Genomic DNA, 24,474 nt, shown 5'->3' on the forward strand with positions numbered 1-24,474 from the left:
TGTGAAAGCAACCTTTTCTTTATTTTATAAACCCTTTGTCCAGTTATCTCAAGAAGAGTAACAGGTATGTTTCTCAGAATAACAAGATAATTAACTCGTGATAAAAGATTTAATGCATAAACTGACGCCTGCTGTCAGCTTCCATAAGAGATAGACAGAAGAGTTATTTCAGTTAAATTTATCAAAATCTGGACAAAAATTCAAAGAATAAATGAAAACAAACTGGGGAGAAAAAAGAACCACATATACAGTATATTTTCAAAAAGGAGAAATAAGGTTTATTTCATTATTAATCTTATATACAGACATTTACAGCAATCTTTGCTAAAGTTACTGAAGATAGTTATGGTAATGTCCTGCTGACTAAGACAGTGTAACAGAGATATGTAAATTATTAGAGACTCTGTCCAGTTGTAGTTCCAGTCTGAGAGCGTATACAGAGTAGATATATATTTGTGAAAGACATCAAAGAAGAAGCAGGGTCGTCAGTTTGAAACACAAAAAGACTGTTCAGCAGTCATTTCTCCTGCATTTACTTAACACTAAAAACACTATAAAAACAGCTCCCACTCCTTTGGTTTGACTTGATCTTTACAGTGGTTTTTATACGTGAGATGAAACTGTATATTTAGATCTTTACGCTGCCTTCACCCTGTAGATACTAAGGATCCACTGACAGATCTGAGAGGGCATCTCTTCACAGCACTTCAACCCGTTTTGGTTTTCAGCACAAAGGAAGCACGGCTCTGGGTCTCTGATATCACAGATAGTTGAGTATATTCACGGAGCTCCGACCAAATTAAAGTCACAAACAAATAATACTGTTAATGCGTCCGCACTGGCATATTGTTTTCAGGTTGTCCATCCGTCTCATTCTCGTGGACGCGATATTTCGGGAACTTCTTCAAATTTGGTACAAACATTCACTAGGACTCAAGGATGAGCTGATTAGATTTTGGGTCAAAGGTCAATGTTGTGGTGACCTCACAAAACATGGTTTTGGCCTTGTGAACACAATATCTCCTTGAGGCAATTTCTTCAAATTTGCTAAAAACCTTCCCTTAGACTCAAGTACGAACTGATTAGACTTTGGGGTTCAAAGGTCAAAGGTCAAGGTCAAGATGACCAAAACACTTTTTAGCCATTACTCAAGACTTCTCACAGCAATTATGACAAAATTTCACACAAATGTTTAATTATAGGTAAATTTTAGGTAACATGGGCTCCTTACAGTCACGGGTGAACTTATCTAAATGTTGCTTCTGCTCCCACATGAAAGAAATACTATCTGTATGTGCTACAGTTCAGAGGAATGTGTATACCACACATGGTATATGACTAGCCTAGCTTAGCACAAAAACTGGAGGCAAGGGGAAACAGCTAGCCTGGTTTGAGATCTCTGGATCACAACCCATCTTCAATCTTGTTTCATTCCAACAGGCCTGGTGTTGTTCTCACTGACAGCTGCCAAGACCACAGTTGTTAGGAGGCAGTTGTGACAGAGCTGGGCTGCCGTCTGACCCTAGTCTTGTACAAGGGAAGTCAAAGGCCTCACTAAGCTTCTAACAAAGGAGTCATCTAACAGCCCCTTTCTGATGGTGGTGTTTGGAGGTTGTAACTCCCCGAAACAGGTGACAACCGCACCCACTTAACACAGTGATTGGTCAGGTGTTGAGGTGCGAAAGAAGGCGGGGTTTTAACCTCTCTCTCAAGATAATTGAAGCTACAGCAAATTAGAAAATTTCCCAAAATATCAGAACATTCCTTCAGTTGTTATAAAAACATAAAGTAAATGCAGTGTATTATATTATGTAAGGTAAAAGCCCCCCACCCAAACTCGCAATTTAAAGAAATATTAAGGTATGAAACTTGTGGAAGAGAAGTGGAGAGATTATTCAGGTATTTTGCAGCTGTTTTTAAGGGATGTTTGTGTTATTTAAATAATTAAGTTACACTATGAGGATCGTGATTCATGACAATAATCTTTACTAATATAGCACTTATCTAAAAGCAATGTTTGTAAAGCTTCTAAGAACATGTATAAAAGCAAGTTATCATCATAAAACAGACAGAGCTAATAAAACTAAGGTTCAAGTTAAAGGAATAGTTCAACATTTTGGGAAAGAATTTGACTTTCTTTATGAGAGCATGTGTTCAGGTGGACTTCAGTCTCATGTCTGTGAGTTCAGCACAAAACTGGAGTTAGGACGTGGTGTGAAGTGTGAAGAGCAGCAAATAAAGGGTTAATCTGAACCTCAGGGGGAGGAGGAGGAGGGGGAGGCGCACCAGACCTCAGTTGTCATGGTTACAATAATAAACACTCGGACTGTACAGAGAGTGGCGTTCCTACTTCCCTCGCCATGGTTACTATAATAACGGTCATGGCTTGGTTGGGTTTAGTAAAAGATCATGGTTTGGGTTAAAATAAGTGCTTCCTCAACATTAGACGATCTTTGTTGTCATGGTTACAACATAAACTGGTAGTTTCACATGGGAATCAAACACCGCTCTCCTGTGGCATATTCCTGTGTTTTGTTAACTCATCCATCCACCACAACCTCCTCCTGACATGGACTTTGTTTCTTTTCGTACTACGTCACCGCACTTTTAGCTTTGCTCCTGTCATAATTACTACGACCACTAGATGTCGCCTAGCAACAAAACTTAACTATGGGTCATAATTACCTGCTGCACAGATGACCTATGGACTTTTAACAGGAGGACAGTCTCAAGATACAACATGTTAGTCAGTGAGCTTCAGAGGTGCTGGTAGGTGGACAGAATCAGGCTAGCTGCTTCCAGTATTTACGTTAAGCTAAGCTAAGCTAAGCTAAGGTAAGATAAGATAAGATAAGCTAACCACGTCCTGACTCCATCTTAATAGATATGAGACTGATATTGACTTTCTCATCTCACGATCGTCTCATCAAAGTGAATAAGGTCAGAATCACATCGTGCTTCACCTCATAAATCCCATGTTCATCAATAAGTAGTTTTTCCCTCAAATACAGTTGTGTTGTTTTTCAATTGTTTCTTAGATGTCAGTATGTTTCTTCTACATGAAAACAACATACTTAGTAGTTGTGAGTGACTTTAACTTAGTGGCAATCAAGTGTTTTGTGTTCCAGGCAGGTTGAAGCAGGTTATAAAACATTATGTGACCCAGATGTGAGTCCAGACTACGTGCAGATGTTGTGAAAATGGCAGCTGTTTGTTTCTGATGAGTGTGAATTATTAATTGACCCATTTTGCTCTGCAGGGGAGGGGGGGGGGGACTGTTTGTTACCACAGGGCGGATTAACAAGGTAATGTGCAGTCAATGCAAGAGTGGTGAGGTGAGGTGAACATATTGTCTCCTCTTTTCTCCTCTTTCTTCTCCTCTTCCTCCTCTTCCTCCTCTTCACCCTCACAGCCTCAGAGTCAGGATCCCAGTCAGACAGGCTAAAAGGAGGGAAAGTGATGATACTAAACCAGCATTGTTATTAACTTCCACGCTCTGGTGTCTTTTTCGTGCGATGTCTTTTTCCCTTTCTCCCTCCGGCTTATCCATAGTGTCCTTTCCCTCCTCCCCCTCCTCCTCTTTCTTCTCCTCCTCCTCCATCTTCTCTCCAACCTTTTTCTCCTCTCCCAGGGTTGCTGAGGGCAGTTCTGGAGGGTTCGTGCCCGGGGCAGGGGTGTCTGGTACAATCATGTCCTCAGAGTCCAATGCAGAGGTGGAGGTGGTCGCGGGCTGGACATCAGTTGTTCTCGGAGGAGGAACGACCCTCTCCTCCTCATTTTCCTCCTGTACAAACTGAAGGGAGTCATCGGACGTTGCTGTAGGAAGAGCAGTTGACCACCACTCGTCTTCATCTTCCTCCTCCACAGTGTCAGCAACTAGAAAACAGCAGAAGAAAATTACTTGTTAAAACCTACTCAGATTGTCTCAGGGGGACTAACAGCTAGGGCCACAGCTAAGGATTATTAGTATAATTATAATTATTATAATTAAGTTACAGTTTCCCAGAGCACAACTTGGCAAGGTCACATGTCTTGTTTTATCCAAGCAACAATTGAAATCATAAAGATAATCAGGTGTGATATAAAACAGAGAAAATCAGCAAATCCTCAAAATTACCAACATAGAAGCAGTGATTGTTCAGCATTTTAGGTTCATAAAGGACTTAAACAATTAACATATTATAAATTATCAATATCAAACTGTCTAATGGAAATGTTACAAATCGATCTCTGCTTTTTTTTTTTTTCATCTTTGTAAAAGTGGGTTCAATCTTTATTAAAAATTATGATAATAAAATAAAGCTAAAACTTTCTAGAAAAAAACAAAAACTTTTCCTGTTACAGTTTCACAGAGCCCAACATTATTGGTATTGACTGATAATGCATAAATTACATAAGTCTTAAATGTTCTATACATTTTTAACAATAATTAAGCAGCAAACAATTGTTTCTATAAGATATAGTGGAGTAATGGCGTCCTGACATACCCCCTCTGTATGTGTTGCAATCTGAGTTTCTCTGTTCCTTGTTTTTGGTAGCCGGTCTGGTAACGCGTGCATGTTAGTGCATGAGAGTCCCTCCTGTTAAACCTCTGGCCCTCCCCACATTTATAAACACACAGGCTCCGCCCACATGAGATGGCATAGTGCAGTTCAGGTGAAAGCGACCTTCAAAAAATGTCCTCCACTGAAGAACAAACCATGTTTTCGGCTAAAAAGGCATCAGACAAAGAAAGAGATGAGACCAGATTTCATGCGGACTGGTCATGGGGATTTGTCTGGCAAATATTGCTATTGCTAGCTGGCTAACTGTCAGCATTGCGGAGGAGCACATCACGGCAATGCTAGCATGGGCTAATGTTGCGGTTAGACTGTTTTTTGTTGGCTCTTGTGTTTACTGGGTAACTGTATTCAGCTGTGCCTCTTGTTGGGTGTTTAAAGGTCGATTTTACTGAGCTTCACTTTAATGACTGAGAACATGCGCACGGAGGCCGGAGGTTTGGCCGATGACGCGTTTGTTTTGGTCTGAGATGCTGGTGGTCGAGTGCGACATCTAGTGGCAGTGACGATCATATACACAACCTGTAAGACTTTTTTTTCTCACTCTCTGGTTCCTGCTTGTTAAATGTGAGATTTTTCTGCTTTTCTTTGTCTTTACATTACAGTGAATTGAATTTAACAGAGTTTTGAACTGTTGGTTTGAGAAGAACATGTTTGATGATGTCTCCTTGGTATATTGATTGTGAAAATAACTTTCACAAGCCTGAGAGCTCACAGTGACATCTTCAAATATTTTGTTCTGTCCAGACAAAACTAAAAGCTCACAGCATCTTATTACATTACGGTTTACAGGATATCTGGTTAGAGATGAAGATGCAATAGTCTCTGTAAAATCTCTCCCTGCCTTGTTTCCTGTCATCTCTCTACTATCATGATCTAATAAAGGCATTAAAAGCCAAAAATAAAAGTCATGCTTTAAAAATGCTGAAATTGAGAAAGATGTAAAACAGAAAAGCAGGAAATCCCCATATTTAAAAAGAAAATGTTTGATTAAACAATTTCAATAATTAATCACTTAAGCTGTTTAATTTTCTCTCAAATGTGAATTACACAAATGGAATATGACTGTATATCATCATGCCATAAATTTATACATTTAATATAGGTTTCATCTCTCATTTGGAAAAAACAGGAGAGTTTTATTTTATTTTTTGTAGTTTAGATATGTGGCGATGCAGCCGCCTTGTGAAGTATTTTTATTAATAAAAGTGGGCCAGGAAACCGTTGGTCTCAGAGCTCTGCTACTTCACTAAACTCATCTAATCAGGGTCTTATTTACAGGTGGGATGGCGAGTGAATGCAAATTACTGCAGTGAACAAGCAGCAATTCAGGATCCTCAGGACCAAGAACAGCACTGAACCCTGAACATCTGATTTAAGCTCTGAAGCTTGACACTGAATCGATGTATCTGAGCTGCTGAGTCACAGGAGAGAAAGAGGACGACAGAGAGGAGGCAGGTGAGTCGTACCACACAGGTTGTTTTCACATTTCTGCAGGTTTTCAGGACATCTTGAGCACCAGTCACCCTCTACATACGGCCTCTCATCTTCATAGTTCCCTCTGAGGACACACACACACACACACACACACACACACACACACACACACACACACACACACACAGGTTCATATATTCATAACGACCAATGATACAATGACTAGTCTGATTCATTATTTTGTTTGAAGAAATTTGAAGTCTCCTCTTTCCAATTACACCTAGAAGAATTAAATCAACACACTGAACATATGCACAAACTGTCCACACACAGTGAAGAAAATCACTACTGTCCACAAGAGGGAGCTGTTGTTCCAGCAGTAGCATGATACTGTCAGTAGAGAATTGAAGCAGCAGCTATAACAGTAGTACAAGTGGTAGTACTGCAGTGGTAATAGAAGTAATGGTAATAGTAGTAGTATTGGTAGCAAAAATAAAAGTACCAGTAAGCAGCAGAAGTAGTTATAGTAGTAGTAGTTGTTGTATTAATTATTGAATAGTAATAGCAGGAGTAACACTAGAGGTAGTGGTAGTATAGTGATAGTGACACAGCAGCAGTAGTATTGGAAAGAGTAGTGATACTTTCAGGGTAGAGGTCGGTTTCGTTTATTTATTAAGGCAGTGATGAAGTCTGGTCGTGGTAGACACAGCAAACATTTAAAAATAAATTAATCTTTCTCTATTAATTAACTTCACACCTGGACTTCAGCTCAGACCACGGTCTCTGGTGAAGTATCTTCTGCCTCATCTTTATCTAACGTAGCCATTGTTAGGACACTGCCAAGCTCAAACTGAACTGTTCAAATATGACTGACAGTGTAGGAGTTGGCTGTGATTGGTTTTTCTCCTGTGATGAACACAGAGAATGGTCTATCACATTTTCAAAATAAAATAAAATGAATTCCTCTGACTGAAAGCTCTGCTTCAAAGTAAGAGTACTTCATAGAAATGTAATGAAGTGAAAAGTACAATATTTGTCTTTTAAGTGTAGTGGAGAAGAAGTTCCAAAATAAATAATATTCAAGTTAAGTGCAGATACTGGAAAATATACTGAAGTACAGTAATAAAGTAAATGTACTTAGTTACTGTCCACCCCTGGTAGTAGTGGCAGTACAAACAGTCATTAGATTAATAGTGGTGCCATAGTAAGTAGTATAAGTAGCAGCAGTAGTAGTAGATGTAGTCGTTGTGGTAGTAGTTCTGTACTAGTAACAGTACTGTAGTAGTAAGTAGTAGAAGTAGTAGTACTGACGCTGGATAGTAGTTGCAGACGAGAAAGGAGGCTCTCTCCCAATCCAGTCCCTCCATACTGTTACAGAGATGGAAGGCACAGCCGACTCTGTGTGTGTCTGCCCACACCATCTGTAACACACACACACACACACACACACACACACGCACAGTACAAATTCAGCTAATCCAGTCCAGAGATAGAAGTGTGTGTATAAATAAGTACAGTGTGTGTACGTGTGTGTATCTGACCTGTGTGTAGTGTCCACACATCTTGTCTTCGTCACAGCTGTTGTTGTGGAAGTCGTAGTCCAGGTGCTCTACAGGAATCAATCAGAATAATTATATCAGCTCTACCACACTATAGAAATACTCAATTACCAGTAAAACCTAAGGAACAGCACAGACCTTTTTTTATTCATGGATGAATATTACTGATGCATTAACTTGTATTGTATGCAGCATTTAGTACAGTGCAGTACTTGAGTTAATGTTCTTGGAGATGTACAGGATCAGAGTAGACATCACGTTAGACTGGACATTATGGAAAGACTGTATTTGCCTCAATGATTACAGATGATGGGTTCTGCAGGTAGAAAGCTGTAGCATTTAGCACTGATACAGTTATCTTAAAGATGACTCACTTCTCTTACATTAAATAACTTTTTTAAAACAATAATTTTACAGACTTCAACTTTTGATTATTCAAAAAAGCAAAAAGTGAAATAGGAAACATATACCTTATATTATTACCTATAAATTTGTTGTGGCTAACACGTTACCAATCAGACAGCAGACATTTTGTCATGTACAAGCCATGAAATATGGGCTTTTAAAATGGAGGACCAGCTGCTGTAGAGTTTGGTTTTACAAACAGACCCCGCGCTCTGATGAACCAACTCACCCAGGAACCATTTCTCCAGAGCCTCTCTGAGGTCCAGAGGCCCGGTGCCGGCGAACAGATTCTCTCCGGTGTCCTTCAGTTGTGGGTTGTGGTTCCACACACATTTGGTGGCGTAGCTCTCTGCGAGCAACTTCAGGTTCGGATCCCATTTCTGCAGAGAAACAAACTTTATCAATCAAACTCTGGTGTGGATTAAAGAACCAGACTTTGACCAAGCATATCTCTGGCGCAGTTCATTTATGAAGGGAAAGTAAAGTTGAAGTGTTTTACTTTGAGAGCACAGACACAGTAACAGTGTGAGCTCAGAGTCTACAGCCATGCTAGCAGCTCTGTCGGGGTCTACAGTACTGCGTTAAGCTAAATGATAACATCAACGTTCTCAGTGACTATGCTAACATCCTAATGTTTAGTAGGTATTCTGTTCATCATCTTAGTTAGTGTGTTAGCATGCTAACTTTTGCCATGATTAACAGCAAACAAAAGAGGCTGATGGGATTGTCTTTAGTATTGCAGATGTTTGGTCTTTAAAAAAACATATTTCCTCAGTCAGCTTCTTGTTAGTAATAGGATCCTATATTTTATGCCAAAGTTAGAACATTTTTTGGATGTTTGACATGAAAGAGGTCTGTGTTCATGTTTTCTCTGTGCACTAGTAGGCAGGGCTCAGTTTGGAAAAGGTGATGTCACAGACTTGCATCAGTAAAGATTTGATGACATGAGCTGTTTGGTCACTGTCAAACAAATCTGATCAAACCACACCCACACAGTTTGTTTGTTTTTTACTTTGATCACTGCTTCTGTAGCCATATATGTATTATGAAGAAATACTGATGATAAACAAGTTTTGTTTTCATCTGCTGTAACCAAAGTACTGGACAAATAAAAATGTAGGTCAAATGATGGCGCTAAGGAAAAGGAGGATCAGCAAAGTTACTACAGTTCATCTTGAAGGGAAGATGAGTGGCTGAACCAAGCAGAAAAATAAACACTAAAGTGCCACTTGAGGCTGCCTCCAACAGTGAGTCAACAACAGTTTTGGTTTCTGTAGCTAATTTCCTCCTTCATGACAACTGTAGAGGGCGTGTATTTTTATTTAAGTCACCTGTATACATTTTATTAAGGTTTACATTTATGTATAATTGAGGGCGTGGCCACTTTGAGTGACAGGTGGGTGAGCGTACGCTTGCCACAAACTGGCATGCATTTTAAAATGTGCTCAACCAATTAACTTGGGATTTCTAAATTCAAAGCAAGAGTTCGGATGCTAGTTCAGGAAAACAAAATTCCACCTTCCAAGTTAGAGTTGTATTGATTGTATTGATTCAAATGGAGAAACAGACTCACACATGAAAACTACTGAAGCTTCAAGTAGTCAGTTCACACAGGAAGTTTACTCAAACCTTAATGCTCACAACCTTAAATAGATGGTTTTGTAACAGTTTATATCCCTGCTGTATTAAACCCTCTTAAACCTGCTTTTATTTAGCATGATCATTTTATTGTGTGGCTGCTTTTCATTTATCATTGTTTTGTGGCCTTTAAAACTCTCTAAGGGGAAGTGCTTTACAAATTCATTAGAACTGTTTTATCATTAGTATATAAAATCCCCTATGTCTTTATATTATATAATTAATTTACAGACCTTTGGTGCTGACTTAAAGGTCAACATTTTACACTTTCCTGTGCTTTATTTGAAGTGTTGATCCATAAGAAGATATATTTGTGGTTTTAAGAACCAAAAACCATCTTAGTGTAATTTTACATCTCCTTTCTCAGGCTTCTCTCTGGAGCTGTAGTAAAAACAGGTTGGTGAGCCAAGAAGAAGAGAGGAGGCTCTGTGCCTCTCTTCTGATTGGCATACTGTTTTCTGAGTGATCCAATAAAAAATATATAAGATTTCAGGTAAACACTAAGAGAAACCAGATGCTGCAAGGTTGCATGGTGGGTTGGTACAGGTGGGCGGGGCTTGAGGCATGGTTGAGAGGGGTGACTGCTTTGTTGTGACATCACAAAGTTCAGGAAGTCCTGACGGCTCGTTTTAAGGCTCAGTTTCTGTAAACAGGCTGTGTGCATTTCTGTGTGGACTGAGCGCTTTGATACTTTCACAGTATTAATATAGAACCTAGACCTGCTTTATAATCGAAGAAGACATGGACAGCTACCTTTATACTATATGGAACCTTTAAACTGGATCAGTGAAAGGATGATGTTTGGTGTTTTTTGTGGCATCAGTCTAGTAAAGTAACACCTGTGGTTAGGAGAGAATGATATGACATTTAATATCACATCAAGGAAATGTGGAAAAAAAACAGGAAAGGGCAAGAGACATTTAGATTAATAAACATCACATTGTGTTTGACCCTGACTCTGCATCAGCCTAAAGTCAGGAAATCATTGAGCTCACACTCATCCAAAGGTATTTCATATTGATCGTTTTTTCTCTCTGTCTTGTTTCCTTTACATGCAGATAAAACCAAAACCGTCACCCACTTATCCCTGACATGACCTCTGACACTGACCTCAGCCTGTCTGAGGTACGTATTTCCTTTCTGTCGTGCAAGTGACTGTTTCCTCTTCAGAAACCAGTGAAAGGTGGACCACAAGTCAGCAGCAGGGATTCAGTCACGAAGAGAACAAGTCACCAGACATTTCCAGAACCCCAGTATCATGTTTCCCCTGTCTGTGTAGAAATATCTGGCCCCTCACGCCGTCATTGTCCATCACTGACTCATGAGGCATCGTCGGTTCCAGCCCAAATCCTGTCCTAGTTCAAAGTTCACATTTAGCCAACAATGGTCCAAATGCCTGACACTGTTCTTCCACCGTCTCGAACTGAGTTTTGGGAACTTGAGGTTGGACAGTTACTGCATCTGTGTGCATTTACTATCAACCAGCAGCCAAACCTATGACTGTTATAATTTTCATACGTCAACCGTTTCTGTGTCACCAGATTTAGTTTTGAAATTATTTTATGTGAGAAATCAACCATTTAGATTTAAAATATATGGTCAGCTTTTCAAAACAATGTCTACTTGATGATTATTTCCTATGAGAAGGAGGAGCTTCGAAGGATATTATGATGTTTTTATTTGCTGATCCTGTGTCCTATTTGTGTCTGACAAGCTGCTGGCTTGCTGCAATTTCTGAGCACAGAACTGCTTGTAGGAGAAAAATGTCCATGCATCATTATCACAGCAAGGGACTGAACTCATTCATTTTAGTATCTGAAGCATTTCTGCATCAGCAGAGTTCAGAAAGTAGGGAAAAGGCTGGTTGTTGCATCAGCAAATAACACAAGGCAGCAAAGAAATATAGATGATATTACACAACAAACAGCAGCTGATTATGACAGGGATTTATATTTAATATTTAATTTTTCTTATTGTCAGCAAATGCTGTGTAGAGGCAAACCAGCTATGGAAGAACTAACATGTACCATGTGTGTATCAAAGCCTGATACAGTTCCATCACCATAAACACACACACGGATGTTTATTTTGACTCAAACCGACACACAATACATAAATTAAAGACAAAGACTGAGCTTTGATTTCAGCTGTATTTACTGTAAAAGAAAAATAGGAGAGAGAAAGAGGATGACACACAGCAAAGGGCCAGAGGCCGGACTTGAACCCAGGCCGCAGCAGCAAGGACTAAGCCCAAATGGCACAGGCTCCACCAGGTGAGCCACCGGGCGCCTTGAGACAGACTATCTTTCTTATTTAGTCTCTAACAAAGAGCACAGCCTCCAATAGGAACCAGTGAGCTCAGAGCTGAGAGCCTCAGACACAGGAGGGAAGAAACAGTAATAATAATGTACCGGATTTATTGTTTGAGTTGTTTTTACAGTAAATATTTGGTGAAGGTGACAAGTGACTGACGTCTTTAACTCTGTAGTCTCGATCTCGTGGCTTGAGTCACTGTTGCTAAGATACTGAAGGAATGAACCACAGGACCCTGAATGAGAGTTTAATATTCCTGTGTGTGTGTGTGTGTGTGTGTGTGTGTGTGTGTGTGTGTGTGTGTGTGTGTGTGTGTGTTTATTTGTCGGGTGATGACACACAACACAAACAATAGTCAGGGGTCTCCTTCACATTCCTCTCTCTCTCCAGGCTTTCTCAACATCTGGTCTATGTTATGACTCTCAGGTCATGTACATGGTCATGTAGTAACACACACACACACACACACACACACACACACACACACACACACACTGTTGACCACAGTGGAGATCATTCCATCTGTGAACAGCTGATTGTGTTTCTGTTCATCTTAACAGAATTAAATGTGGATCATTTCTATCCCTTTTTAAGTCGTGAACTTTGATCACTGATCTTTTTGATAGATTTTTTTGATTATATATTGATCAGGCTCAGTGAGACATCTGCAGCTGTGTTTGTTTGAAGTTGAGAAGTTGGTGTATCAATAAAAACCAAATGCAAAGTGCATGAATCATGAAACCCTGAAAAGAATTAGCATGTTAGCACTTCCTGTTTCCTCGTCCTGAGGTCAACAGGTTTTTTGAAAGTGATTTTGCTGGATATCTGAAATATGAGATGTTTCTTCTCTGACTGATTTGTAGAGTCTCACAAACATAATTTCCCCATCTGTAAAATGTGACACTTTGCATTGTGGTTTTTTTTAAAGTGTTGTTAGCGCCACAATGTAAGATGGGTTACTCTGGTCACAGATTGTAGTGTGAGGTGTACACTGACGTACAGTCCTGCAACAACAGGCCAGAAAACACTGATCTGTGCTGATCCCTTTAAGAATGGGAGGTATTTGTTTAAATGGATTATGCTCATGTTTTAGTTTAATACAGTTTAGTGTAATTATATTATTTGATATAATTTAAACTTTTGGTTTCAGTGGGTCTGTGCCTGGTTCTCTCAGCAGATACGGATGATGAAATAAACAGTGAGCTGCAGTGAACAAGCACGGAGCTGCAGAATCACAGAGTCCTGCTCAACCTGTTCTCCTTATACAGACCAGTTATATTTGAATTTGTGAAACAGGTTTCTCACTTTCTATTAGTTTTATTTGAACTGGTCAGACTTTCTCTATACTAGCACATATTTGTTGTATCTGAAGCGGTCAGACTGGATTCTGTGTGATTTTATTTAGGCTGGTCACACTGGTTTCTCTTATGTTTTTAAGTGGCTAGGATAAGTTTTATTTGGTCAAACTGGTTCACTCAGAAAACAGTCTGCCAAACTGGTCCAGAAACTGGACTGTCGTCTGTAACTTCCTCCTGTTTCAACACACTGACCTCCCACCACATCTCAGTCTGTTCATATCATCTTACTCCTTCTCTCCCAGTTTCACAGATACTCCTTTTCTCTTCTTTTCCCTTCCTTCCCTCTCTCCTCTCCTCTGGCACTTTCCTTCTCTCCTTCCCTCTTTCTCTCCATCTCTTTATGTCCCTGTATATCAGTTTGCATCCTTATCATCTTCTAGTATTCTATCTCATCCACCTCTCCTCCTTCCTTCTTTCCTTCCTCCTTTTATCCCTCTTTCTCTTTCTCTCTAGTCCAGTTTAAAGGATGAAAGAAAAACATCAATATGTAAATGTCCCAGTGGGGCTTCCATACCAGCGGATACAGGCTGAGACCTCTCCTGGTCAACACACACGCACACACACACACACACACACACACACACACACACACACACACATATATATATATGCACACCCCAGTATGAAAACAAAGACACACAGACAGATTCCTCTGGGTGCTCATTCATTCTCTACCTAATTTTCATTTCTCTCTGTCTAAACACTGCACTCCCGCTCTTCGTCTCTCAGCTCTTTCCCAACAGTCTTCCTCCTCTGTTGCTCAACCCTGAGAGATGATTCCCTCCCTCCCTCCCTGTCTGTCTGTCTGTCCTGGAGGATGATTTCCCTGCTGCGTTCCTCTTCTAACACTCATGTTATTAACTGGATGGAGCCTGGAGGAGGAAACACCCGTCTGTTCCTGGAACCCAGGCCTTGATTTACTCAGCGTTTTTAAAGAGGCAACCCTCATCTGCAAACCTGTGCATAAAAATATTTGGTGTTATGGTACTGAGGAAATTGATAAAGGTTCTGAATGATGCAGATCAGGACGACTGATTCTTAACTGACACCAAAATAACTTCCTTGAGATTTTCTACTATTGCACAAAGTAAACCAATCCAGCAGGTTACTGTATTATTAAACGTTAAGGTGCCATCATGCATTCTTGTTGTGTTTTATTCAGAGTCTACTGCTGAGCTTACTTTACATCCTGGTTTACTGGCTCCAATTTTCCATGAATTTGATTTCATTTTACAGATGTGCACCTAATTAGGGTGTTCAAAAACTTGGCACTGCAGGTTTGCAGCTCACTTACCTACATTAATGCGTTGCATTATGTCAAACTTCAACTTAATTCGTCATGGGAAAAAATTAGGGATAGACTTTTCTCTTTTAGGTGTTGAGAGATGTTTTATCTCTTCTTGATGAAATATGAAAAACAAAATGGTAGTTCAGATTAAGAGGAATCCTCTGTCTGCTCACTCATCTCCACACTGTTAAAAACAACTTGTTGGACATGTTTCACCTGGTACAGATGCCTGATACCTGAAGTTCAGCGTCTGAAACTGAAACAAACATTCTTCATGATATGATGAAATTACTGTAAAAACAGATTTGGAAGCTGCTCTGGTTTTTATTGGAAAGGCACAAGCTTGATAAGATTATACTGGTCAAACTGGAACGAACGCAGTCGGTCACAGTTGTGGACTTTTATCCTAAAATGGGAAAAGCGGTCAGAATCCTTTTCAGCCAGAAGGGCACATCAGTCACCGTCACATCTCCATAAAGAGTTAAACAATCTCCTTCTTCTCAATGGTCCATCAACCAAACCAAAACAAGTGGCCGGCCTTTGCCTGCCCAAACCGCAAAACCAACATAGCAATTTCATCTGACCCTCAGTTCACCTGCACTTCCAGCTCAGAGTTACACACTGTTCTGTTGGAGGCAGCAGCGTGACGAGTGGAAAACTTTTAAATAAGTCTTTAATATCCTGTAAGAGAGGAAGTCGAGTGACAGCAGTGTCTCTGCCAGGTGATAATGTAATGTTTAGTGTTCATACTCACTGCTAAGAACGATGGCGTCATTCTGTCAGTCAGAACAGTGTTGACTTCCTGTCATGATCCTTAGAGAATGAACAATAATGACTCTGGTGATCCCCTGACTTTTCATTTACTGTAGCACCATCAGTAGGTTGACGTGTTTGTTCCAGAGTGAAATATCTCAACAAATACTGGATCAGATGTGGCTCAGACATTCCTCTTCCCCACAGAATGAATTCCAATATGTTAGTTGAGCCATTGACAACACACACACAACCGGTGGCTGGGGGCTGGTGGAAATTAGAAATTAATCTGATTACTTAATCAATAATCGTCCACCTGTATATCACTTCAACAACAGTTCGTGACAGGATACTGTTAAAACTAGTCAGCCTCCAATAATTCTCAGCTGCACTGAGATTACTGTGTTATGTTAAATGTTGTATGTTAAATGTTATACTACCAAGCTAACACGCTAAACCAGTGGTTGGCAACTGGCGGCCAGTTATGTCCAAATAGAGAATCTCCACCTTAAGATGCTTATCATACTTGTGTCCATGTTGAGAGCGAATGACAGATACAAACAGCAACAGTTACTTCCTCTTTAGCCATTTTTGCAGCAATGCTTTATTTCAATTCACTATTGTGAGATTTTATTCTGAAAAGTTCTGACAGGAAGTTCCAAAGGTTCTGTTGCTTGCTTGACAGAGCTCTGAAATAGCCAGCATACAATGTGTATGTGTATGTATACAAGTCACAAATATAGCCTAATATGTGAGTGTGGGCTACAGCGCCAGTTGAATTTTATCAATCAATTTCTTAAATTAGTCTTTGATTATGTTCTTGTCCATCGTCTAATGGATTAGAAAAACATTTATGCCAAAACGCCAAACTTACTACCACTTTGTTAGACATTAGGTACATTTTCACTGGCAGTATCAACATAATTTAGGTATTAACTGACATGTTGATATCCTTAGCATTAGCATTAGCATTCAGGTCAAACCAGAATTTAGCCTAAGCACAACTGAGACTGACAAATTACACTTAAACGTTCGACATTTTGAGTAGTATGTTTATTCGCCCTCTTGGTAGATCAGTAACGTGTTTATAACATTTTCGTCAGTAACTGCCAACAGCTGCTTAGCTTAGCTCAGCTTAGCTTAGCTTAGGTTAGCATAAAGACTGGAAAAAGCTAGCCTGGCTCTGTAAAGAAGCAACAACATCCACCTACCACCAACTCTAAAGTTGACGGATCTGTTTGATCCTTATGGAAACCAGTGTGAAAAGATGCCGCTTGATTCACAACATGAGCAAAAAAAACAAACTCAAATTCAAAGCTCTCAAAGACTTTAACTGTATATTTCCACATTCAGGATCTGAGTATCCAACAAAGGCAACTATCCAATAGCTGACTAGTGAGGGAGGAAAAATGGAAAAAGTGGTTTGATCATGAAAACAATTAAAGGACACAAAAAACAACTACAAACAGGGATAATTAGAACAAGACAGAGCAAGAATAAGACAACGCCAGAGCTTTGTGTGTTTGTGTTCTGGGACCATTCGACAGAAAGAAACAAAGACAGAGGAGAAGGATGAATATACATGATGTTAGTAAATTTGGATCAGATCTGTCCTGGACTTAAGAAGAGGATATGAACAGACACAACAGATCAGACTCTTTTCTTGTCTAGTCCCCTCTTCTCCTTTAATCACTCCTTACTTCTTCTTCTTTTTTTAACCACTTTGTCTTTTTTACCACATCATTTGATCTGACCCTCATCCTGTCTACGTAAATTCAGATTGAATTCATTACACTTCTGAGTGAGGATGCTGTGACCCCACAATACAATGCAGGACAGAAATGAAGCAGCAACCCACAGCTGGAGATGATTAGAATAAATTGTGTAGAATCATCATCTTTTTATATTTGTTGAGTTTTGTCCTCTGTTATCCCGTCCTACATGATAGAAGTGTGCATCCATTTCTTGTTTACAACCAGTCACAGCTGTGAAGATGAGTATATATAGTATTACACACTGTGCAGTATTGGTATATAGTACTATACGAACTTGGACCTGATCTTGCACGAGAGGATACTGTAGGTTGAGGAGGGCCACCATTGCAACACACTGCTAATAAAGCTAATTACTTTACAGACCGAAGCTGTTGTACCAGGCTGTAAACATGTTTATTTCTGCTGCAAAGTTAACATGGGAGTCTATGGGGATTGACTCACTTTTGGAGCCAGACTTTAGTAGCCATTAGAGGAACTGCAGATTTCAGCACTTCAGTGTTTGCTTTCAGCCCTGGAGGTTGCCGCTTGCTAATTACATACAAGAATACAGTTTATTTTGCTGAGGGAAATATATAAAGCATTTGTTATATTGTTCATGTTTTAAGTGGCAGATTAATCCATGTTCAGCGCTCTAGTATTGGGTGTGGGACTGAGTCTAAATAAACTACAGAGTGTGTGTTTATGGTGATCAAGTGTGACTCACTGATGTGTTTTAATCGTTCTTGGAAACAATGAAGCTCTATGGCTCCGAGGAATCAGATACATCAGGCTGTGATGCACACGCAGGACTTATTAGTAGGAAACATTCAGTGGTTTGGATCTGCCCATAAGATTTAATGACAGGAAGAAAAATATGGAATGAAGAATAGTAAACTTATAAATCTTGAACTTGTACCACTTTTAAGTCGTGATGTTGTGACATTGTTTTTTACTCTGTTAATTGAAAGATTAATCCTGATTTATCTGCACTGTTAACGACAGTTGTGTTTGTTTTCTTTGTCTTTTTGAGACAGTTCGATGTAGAGAATGACAGGAGATATGAGACACGTTTCAGACATTATCTAGCTCACCAGCAACAGGCATTTGGTTTTTGTAATTGTATTGTAAATGACAGCTATTGAATTGGGTATCTAACTCAATAAAAACTATATTTTTCCTGATTCCCACACTCTGATCACTCCAGATACTTCCAGTGTGACTTGCTGAGGTTTTAGAGGAACCACATCATCCTCATACATTAATAAAGCTCAATGACTGATTTGTGGTACTCCCTGCTGCCACTAAATTAGATTAGTGAAACTCAACAGCAGCGTCTCTTTTCCAAATGTAATGACAAGTCTGTGACATACTGTGGTCTGTGGAGTCGTCATTGTCATTTGCTGTTGTTCCCTCTCACTCAAACCATCTAGTGTTAAACTGACAGTTGCGAAAGTTGGTTTCTTTCGGGAAATTCACATTGGAAACTCTTCCTCTTCTGATTGTTGATCGTTGTCTAATCGATTGTTTTAGACCAGTCTTGTTTGTTGGTTGTTCGAAACTCCTCTTACATTGTCTTTACAGTGTCTGTTCATGTTGTTTCTAAGATGTGAGCTGTCTTCTTAAATTCTGATCTTGTGAGATGTTGTTGCCTGTGAGTCTGACCAGGAGGCTCTAATGTCAAGAGTTTTAATGGTTAAATAAGGATTGAATCAAAATAACAATGGTTAAGATATCTTTCGTTCAGGATGAGACAATCTCTGGTGCTTTCTCTCGTTTGGTTCGGTTCCTTTAGGCTCCTATGAAGCTGTCAGTCGGACTTTATTGTGGTGTGAAAGCAAAGCAGACCGACCATAGGCGTCTGTGATGGCAGATGTGCAATTATGGAATAAAATCAAATGATGGAGCGCAATCAAACCCATCTGCTGATAGTGGGAACTGTCAAGGATGCAATAAAGTGTTGCATGACTCTGGTTTTCAGTCAGAGATAATGGACTCTTCCTGTGAGTCCGACTCTGAGTGAAGCTCTTTTAATTACATCCCCTTGTGTGGTCTTCCTCTGCTATGATTTAACGGCACCCAGCTCCTAATATTTACATTTTGTTTTGCCAGTTGTCTTGTAATCCTATTGACGAGTGCGAACATGAAACACTTGGATCAACTGAGCTGAAATGTAAAGTGAGTAAAGTGACCTGAAACACCAGGATTCATAGACGGCACGTTGGGTAACAGGAATTAGGAACTGTTGCTGTGGTGATTCATTGAAGCCCACTGTGTGTGTTTGTGTATGTTTTACAACCCAGTGTTACACAACTAGAGCTGGTTGTGATTGTTGTTTTAGTCATTACAGTTTACTAGTTAATCGTGCTGTTAATGTTTTGAAATTGCGACATTGTTGTAAAGCTGGTGGCGTAAAGGTAAACGAGTCATCATGATGACGTATATATATGGGATGACAGTTCTTGTTTTAGTGACATCAACTCCTCGCTCCGTGTGAACATAACTTCAACAGTTCAGCAGAAGTTTCATTTGTTCTATCTTGGAAGTTAATGCTGTTGTACTGACTGAGCACTATAGGTCTGCCCTTTGACCTCTTGAAGACCAAACTTTCTGAAGGTCAACACTAATATTTTTTACTGGGATTTAGGATTTAGGATTAGGACATTTAATGTCCAAAAGTATGACAGATATTTATTTTTTCTCTTGTCTGAGCTAAAAAGCCTCTAGAACAACATTTGAACCATCACAGACAATGAAACTCTCCACTGAATGAATTCAACATTAGCAGCAGGCTATCACCTGTTCTAACAGTATGTCAGTGCCGTTATAAGTTATGAGATGTTTAGAAGAAGGTGAATCAAGGGCAGCTCACTTCTCAAGATCAAGACTGACTTTTTATTCGCTAAATTAATTCCAGAGAAACTGAACAAACACTGGGGCTTTTTCATGAGGAATTATTTCACAAAAAAAACACCACTTGAAGATGAAATGAATTATTAAAAATGTAAACAAAAAATGCCATTGCAGTTGAGTTCAGGGAGGAAACTGTCACAGATTGATGCTGACAGTTAACAGACAATATTAGCTCATTATATTGACGTCACTCTCACCTTATTTACTTTGTTGGTTAATGTGAGTCTGGAACAACGTTAACGTTTTAAAACAGGTCATGATGAAACATGAGCTGATGACACGAAGCTTCCCTGAAGTTCCCTGCATGGTGGTATTTTAAGCTCTGCAGGCTGCAGGTGTCTTACCAGAGGCAGCATGGCCGAGGCGCTGGGCGAAACCAGTCCCCTGTAGTGGTTGTGAAGCTCCACCAGCAGCTCCTCCTGCTCCTCGCTCAGAAAGCTCCAGGCTCCGGGAACCACCAGGGCGCTCAGCAGCAGCCATGCCCAGAGAGGAGCTCCCCTTGGCGGGCAGAGGCAGCGGCGCATGGACCCCCTACTCAGCAGCCTGGAGCTCCTCGAGGCTCGATCCTGGGTAGTCCGTCGGGTCGAGGCCCCCCGCTGTGTAGAGACCCCCTGGAGCTCTGAGAGGCTCCGCTGGTGCATGATGGGAAACAGATTCCTGAGGGATGTATCCTCAAGTGGTCAGTCCAGAGTCCAGCGAAGAGTGTGTGTGTGTTCTTATGAGGGTGTGTGTGTGTCTGTAAGTGATCAACAACCGTGTTTGTGTGTGTGTGTGTGTACAATAGGCCACTTGTCTTTGTCTGTGTGAGTGTGTGTCTGAGTCTCTGTGTGTGTGTTTAAGAGTCGGTAAAAGTGTGTGTGTTCCCTCCTCAGTGCCTCTCACTCTCAGCTCTGCCGGTCTCTCTCTTTCTGACCCGGCTTTAAGAGTTAGAGGATCCTCCCCTCCACACACACACACACACACACACACACACCACGTTTCACATTTCACACACTGCACCGACTGGTACGCGCAACAAACACAACCCCCCTCAATCTTCTCACTCCACATTCTCCATGTCGATCTCTCTCCTCCTCCTCCTCCTCTTACCCTCTTTCTCGCTCCCTCTCTTTCTCCCCCCTCTCCTCCCTTGCTCTCCTCGCTTTCTCTATCTCCCTTCAGCTTTTTGTCCTCCTTTGTTTTTCCCTTCCTCAGCTTCAGTTTGATTTATTGACATTTAAAGGATACGTTAACATTTCTTCAAGTCTGTCTGAAAACAACACTCACATGTATGTACATGGACACTGTTATTAATCACTTTTACTGTTCTTTCTGTCTATACTTGCCACAAAGAGATCGCTTCCTGACACATTTCAACCCTTGCTTTGTGTAAATATAATTTCTACAGTTCAGCAGAAGTTAATTTGAGGCCTCAGGAGTCTAAATCAAACCAGCATCTTCCAAAGTTACAGTGTTCTTCATAGAAAATAGCCTCGTTCTGTGTCCCTGCACACTGTGTTTGTCATAAATAAAAGACACAGTCATGCAAAGAGGCAATATTGTTCCAAACAGACAGTCACTTTGAAACATAACCACTGATTTTGTCTGACTCAGACTGAACTTCAGACTGCATGTCGCAGGACCAGGATTGTGGATTTGGTCCCATGTTGTTGCTCATTGTTGGGAGGGGATCAGCCAGTATGAACAGGAGCAACAATGACAGCAACCAACAACATACAATTAATTTTGTACATTACACACAGTAATATGAATATGTCATTCGATACAGTTTGATGTATGTTGACAGGTTATTATTTGCCTTATTATTTATGATTATTTATCTCATTATTTGTCCATCTGTGCTGTCTTGTGTCGGTAGGAAACGAGCTGAACTTCCAGTCTCATGGTTTTTCTGTCCTCCCCAAACAGAGAAGTTTCTCCAACCAGTCCTTTCAACCCTCTGATACGACCCATAGGAGTGTCTCCTGAAATGGCGCCCCTATGGCGGCAGGCATACTGAACCTTGGTTGGGACTTCACCGACAGCGGCAAACCTACCTTTGTCGCCATGGTTACTATAATAACGGTTGTGGCTTGATTAGGTTTAGGAAAAGATCGCGATTTGGGTTAAAATAACATCAACATTCAACAACATTAGACGATCTTTGTTGTCATGGTTACAATAATAACAGCTAGCTTCAGATGGGAATTGAACACCGCTCTCCTGTGTCATATTCATCCATCCACCACAACCTCCTCCCGACCTGGACCCCTGTCGCTCTTTGTATGGCGTGAAGGAGATTTTTCTTCCTCCAGTGTTCCTCGTGTTTTCCTAAACCTCACTAACACTCCAAGAGTTCAGGTCATAACAACCTTCACATTGTAAGACATTGTTCAGCCTCTATTATGACTGTTTGTGTCTAGATGGAGCCACAGCTCTCATCCGTGGCTAGAGTACCTGGTCTTATAGATAAGGGCGTACAAGAAAAGCACAGACTGAAAATATTGTTCAAATCTAGTTGTTGTCAAAGATGAGCTAAGTATGGGAAGTACAAGACATATGTAATATTGATTTGGTAAGAACATGTGACAATTCATATTTTGTAGACCAATATCATCTGCATACATGAATGGAGTAAGGTGTTGTGAAATGGTGCAACCATGTGAGACCAGGGATTATAAACTCATAGTCAGGCAAGACATTTTTAGAACTTGATGTGGCACCACTCCGATTCACATGCTGACGGTGTACTGCTCATCATTTTCTCCTTGGCGCCAAGCTCATAATAAATACTTCTGCCTGAGACATCTGAACTCCTGCTCATCATGTTTTCTCCAGCTCACAAGAATTTCAATCAAATGTGGAAAAACAAAGAGCGACAAAGTGCGGTGGAAACAGACTTAGTGAATAAACAATGATGTACAGTGATTAAAACATCACTCAAGCTTCCAGTGAAGAGACAAAAACATCGGGTCTGTGTGGAGCGATGAGGAGGAGGCTGGAACCTTCCTCACATTACCACATGAAGCAAACCGAAATGTCAGATTAACGTCATGTTTTCTACTTATTTCCTTTCGTTTTTCCGGTTTTACTGGAGCTCTTTTGATGTCATCATCGCTGTCTTCTTCTTCTGCAGTGGTTTAATGGAAAAGTGGAAAATTAGTGCCACCAACTGTTCATATCAATGAATATTCACATATCTGAAATGAATGGGAATGTGCATTAACTCAAATATTCTTTTCAAACTTTAGTTTCGTTTTTTTTTTTTATAGGTTGCCAAGAAAAAAAAACCCAGAAGAAGAAACAGTGACGTCAGAAATCTGTGATCAATGAAGACGGAGAACCACATCACAGAGTGGGTGGAGTCACAGCTGTCACATCTCGAGTAAGTTCCTAACAAACAGAACGAGGGTCCTGGGGACAGTAAACTTTGCTAAAATGTCCCAGCAACGCTTTGACACCATGACATTAATTTCCCCTAGGGTAGTATCTCTCTATCCCCTACTAAGTATCTATCTATCTATCTATCTATTTATCTATCTATCTATCTATCTATCTATCTATCTATCTATCTATCTATCTATCTATCTATCTATTTATCTATCTATCTATCTATCTATCTATCTATCTATCTATCTATCTATCTATCACGTCAGGGAGGTGATAAATCTACAGCTGAAACAGTTGCAGGTAAACAAACATGTTAGTAGGTCAGTAAGAAACAGCTGACAAACACTGAACACAACCAAAACTACTTTAGCTTCTCTCGATTAATGCAGCCGTACCTTTGCAAGGAACAACTCCAGTGTTCCCATTGCTACAGCAACTAGATGTCAGAGTACGGGTCCATGCAGATTCAGATACCCATAGTTCAACTTTTGTGAACCTGCCATTTCATGCCATTGAGAAATATGTGGATAAGATTTATAATTTTATTCGTTTTTGTTTCATTAAACCCAGAAAAAAAGATCTGACTTGTGGTTAGTCTCTAGGCTAATCAAACAAAAAACAATCAGCCATCACATTAATCCCTCATTGATACTTGTGTAACTGTTAACTTCCTCATTTGCAACTGATATGGCTAAAAAGCAAGCTAGCCAAATAAGTCTTATCTTAATCAACTTTACTATGTCACTGGCGCTTTGCCTGGACTCTGAGGACTGTGCTGGATCTGACTCTGCTGATTTGCTGTTGCCCTCGTCTCTGCTGTCCGTCTCATTCGGCTCCTCGTCACCCATGTGACCGCTGGTACAGGCGTCGGCCTCGCCTGGTGGAGTTGGAGCAGTTCTTGGTTTTAGACCAGTGAAGTGTCGGTGCGGCTCTCAAACCAGTTTACCTGGCAGAGATATTGCTCTGCAAGATCAGATATTTTAGTGGAAAAGAAACACGTTGTGAGTAATACAGCACCTGAGTTGGTTTTATTATTTATCCGCCACTACACGACTGCAGTATTGTGTCGATGTGGTTTCAGCTGCATCATCCAGTCACAGATTTCCAATAAAGGGGTGTGTCGGTCAGATA

The 24,474-nt window shown here is 40.3% G+C and overlaps 1 protein-coding gene across 1 annotated transcript; it reads right to left on the bottom strand.

The window, feature by feature from the left end:
- Positions 1–253: 253 nt before the first annotated feature.
- LOC130175329 (peptidase inhibitor 16-like) lies at positions 254–20,880 on the bottom strand. Its single transcript, XM_056385764.1, has 6 exons — positions 20,319–20,880; positions 8,190–8,340; positions 7,538–7,605; positions 7,308–7,417; positions 6,029–6,120; positions 254–3,876 (listed from the first exon to the last, which is right to left on the bottom strand). The coding sequence occupies exons 1-6, from the start codon at positions 20,613–20,615 to the stop codon at positions 3,407–3,409; spliced, it is 1,188 nt and encodes a 395-aa protein (XP_056241739.1). The 5' UTR covers positions 20,616–20,880; the 3' UTR covers positions 254–3,406.
- Between the last annotated feature and the right edge of the window lie 3,594 nt (positions 20,881–24,474).

The sequence above is a fragment of the Seriola aureovittata genome, chromosome 9 (genome assembly GCF_021018895.1).
Source record: "Seriola aureovittata isolate HTS-2021-v1 ecotype China chromosome 9, ASM2101889v1, whole genome shotgun sequence".
Lineage (NCBI taxonomy): Eukaryota > Metazoa > Chordata > Actinopteri > Carangiformes > Carangidae > Seriola > Seriola aureovittata.

Coding starts and splice junctions, on each gene's coding strand:
- LOC130175329 (XM_056385764.1), bottom strand. CDS start 20,615: ATGCACCAGCGGAGCCTCTCAGAGCTCCAGGGGGTCTCTACACAGCGG. Junction 8,341..20,318: donor CCTCGGCCATGCTGCCTCTG/GTAAGACACCTG, acceptor GTTTCTCTGCAG/AAATGGGATCCGAACCTGAA. Junction 7,606..8,189: donor TCTGGAGAAATGGTTCCTGG/GTGAGTTGGTTC, acceptor TGATTCCTGTAG/AGCACCTGGACTACGACTTC.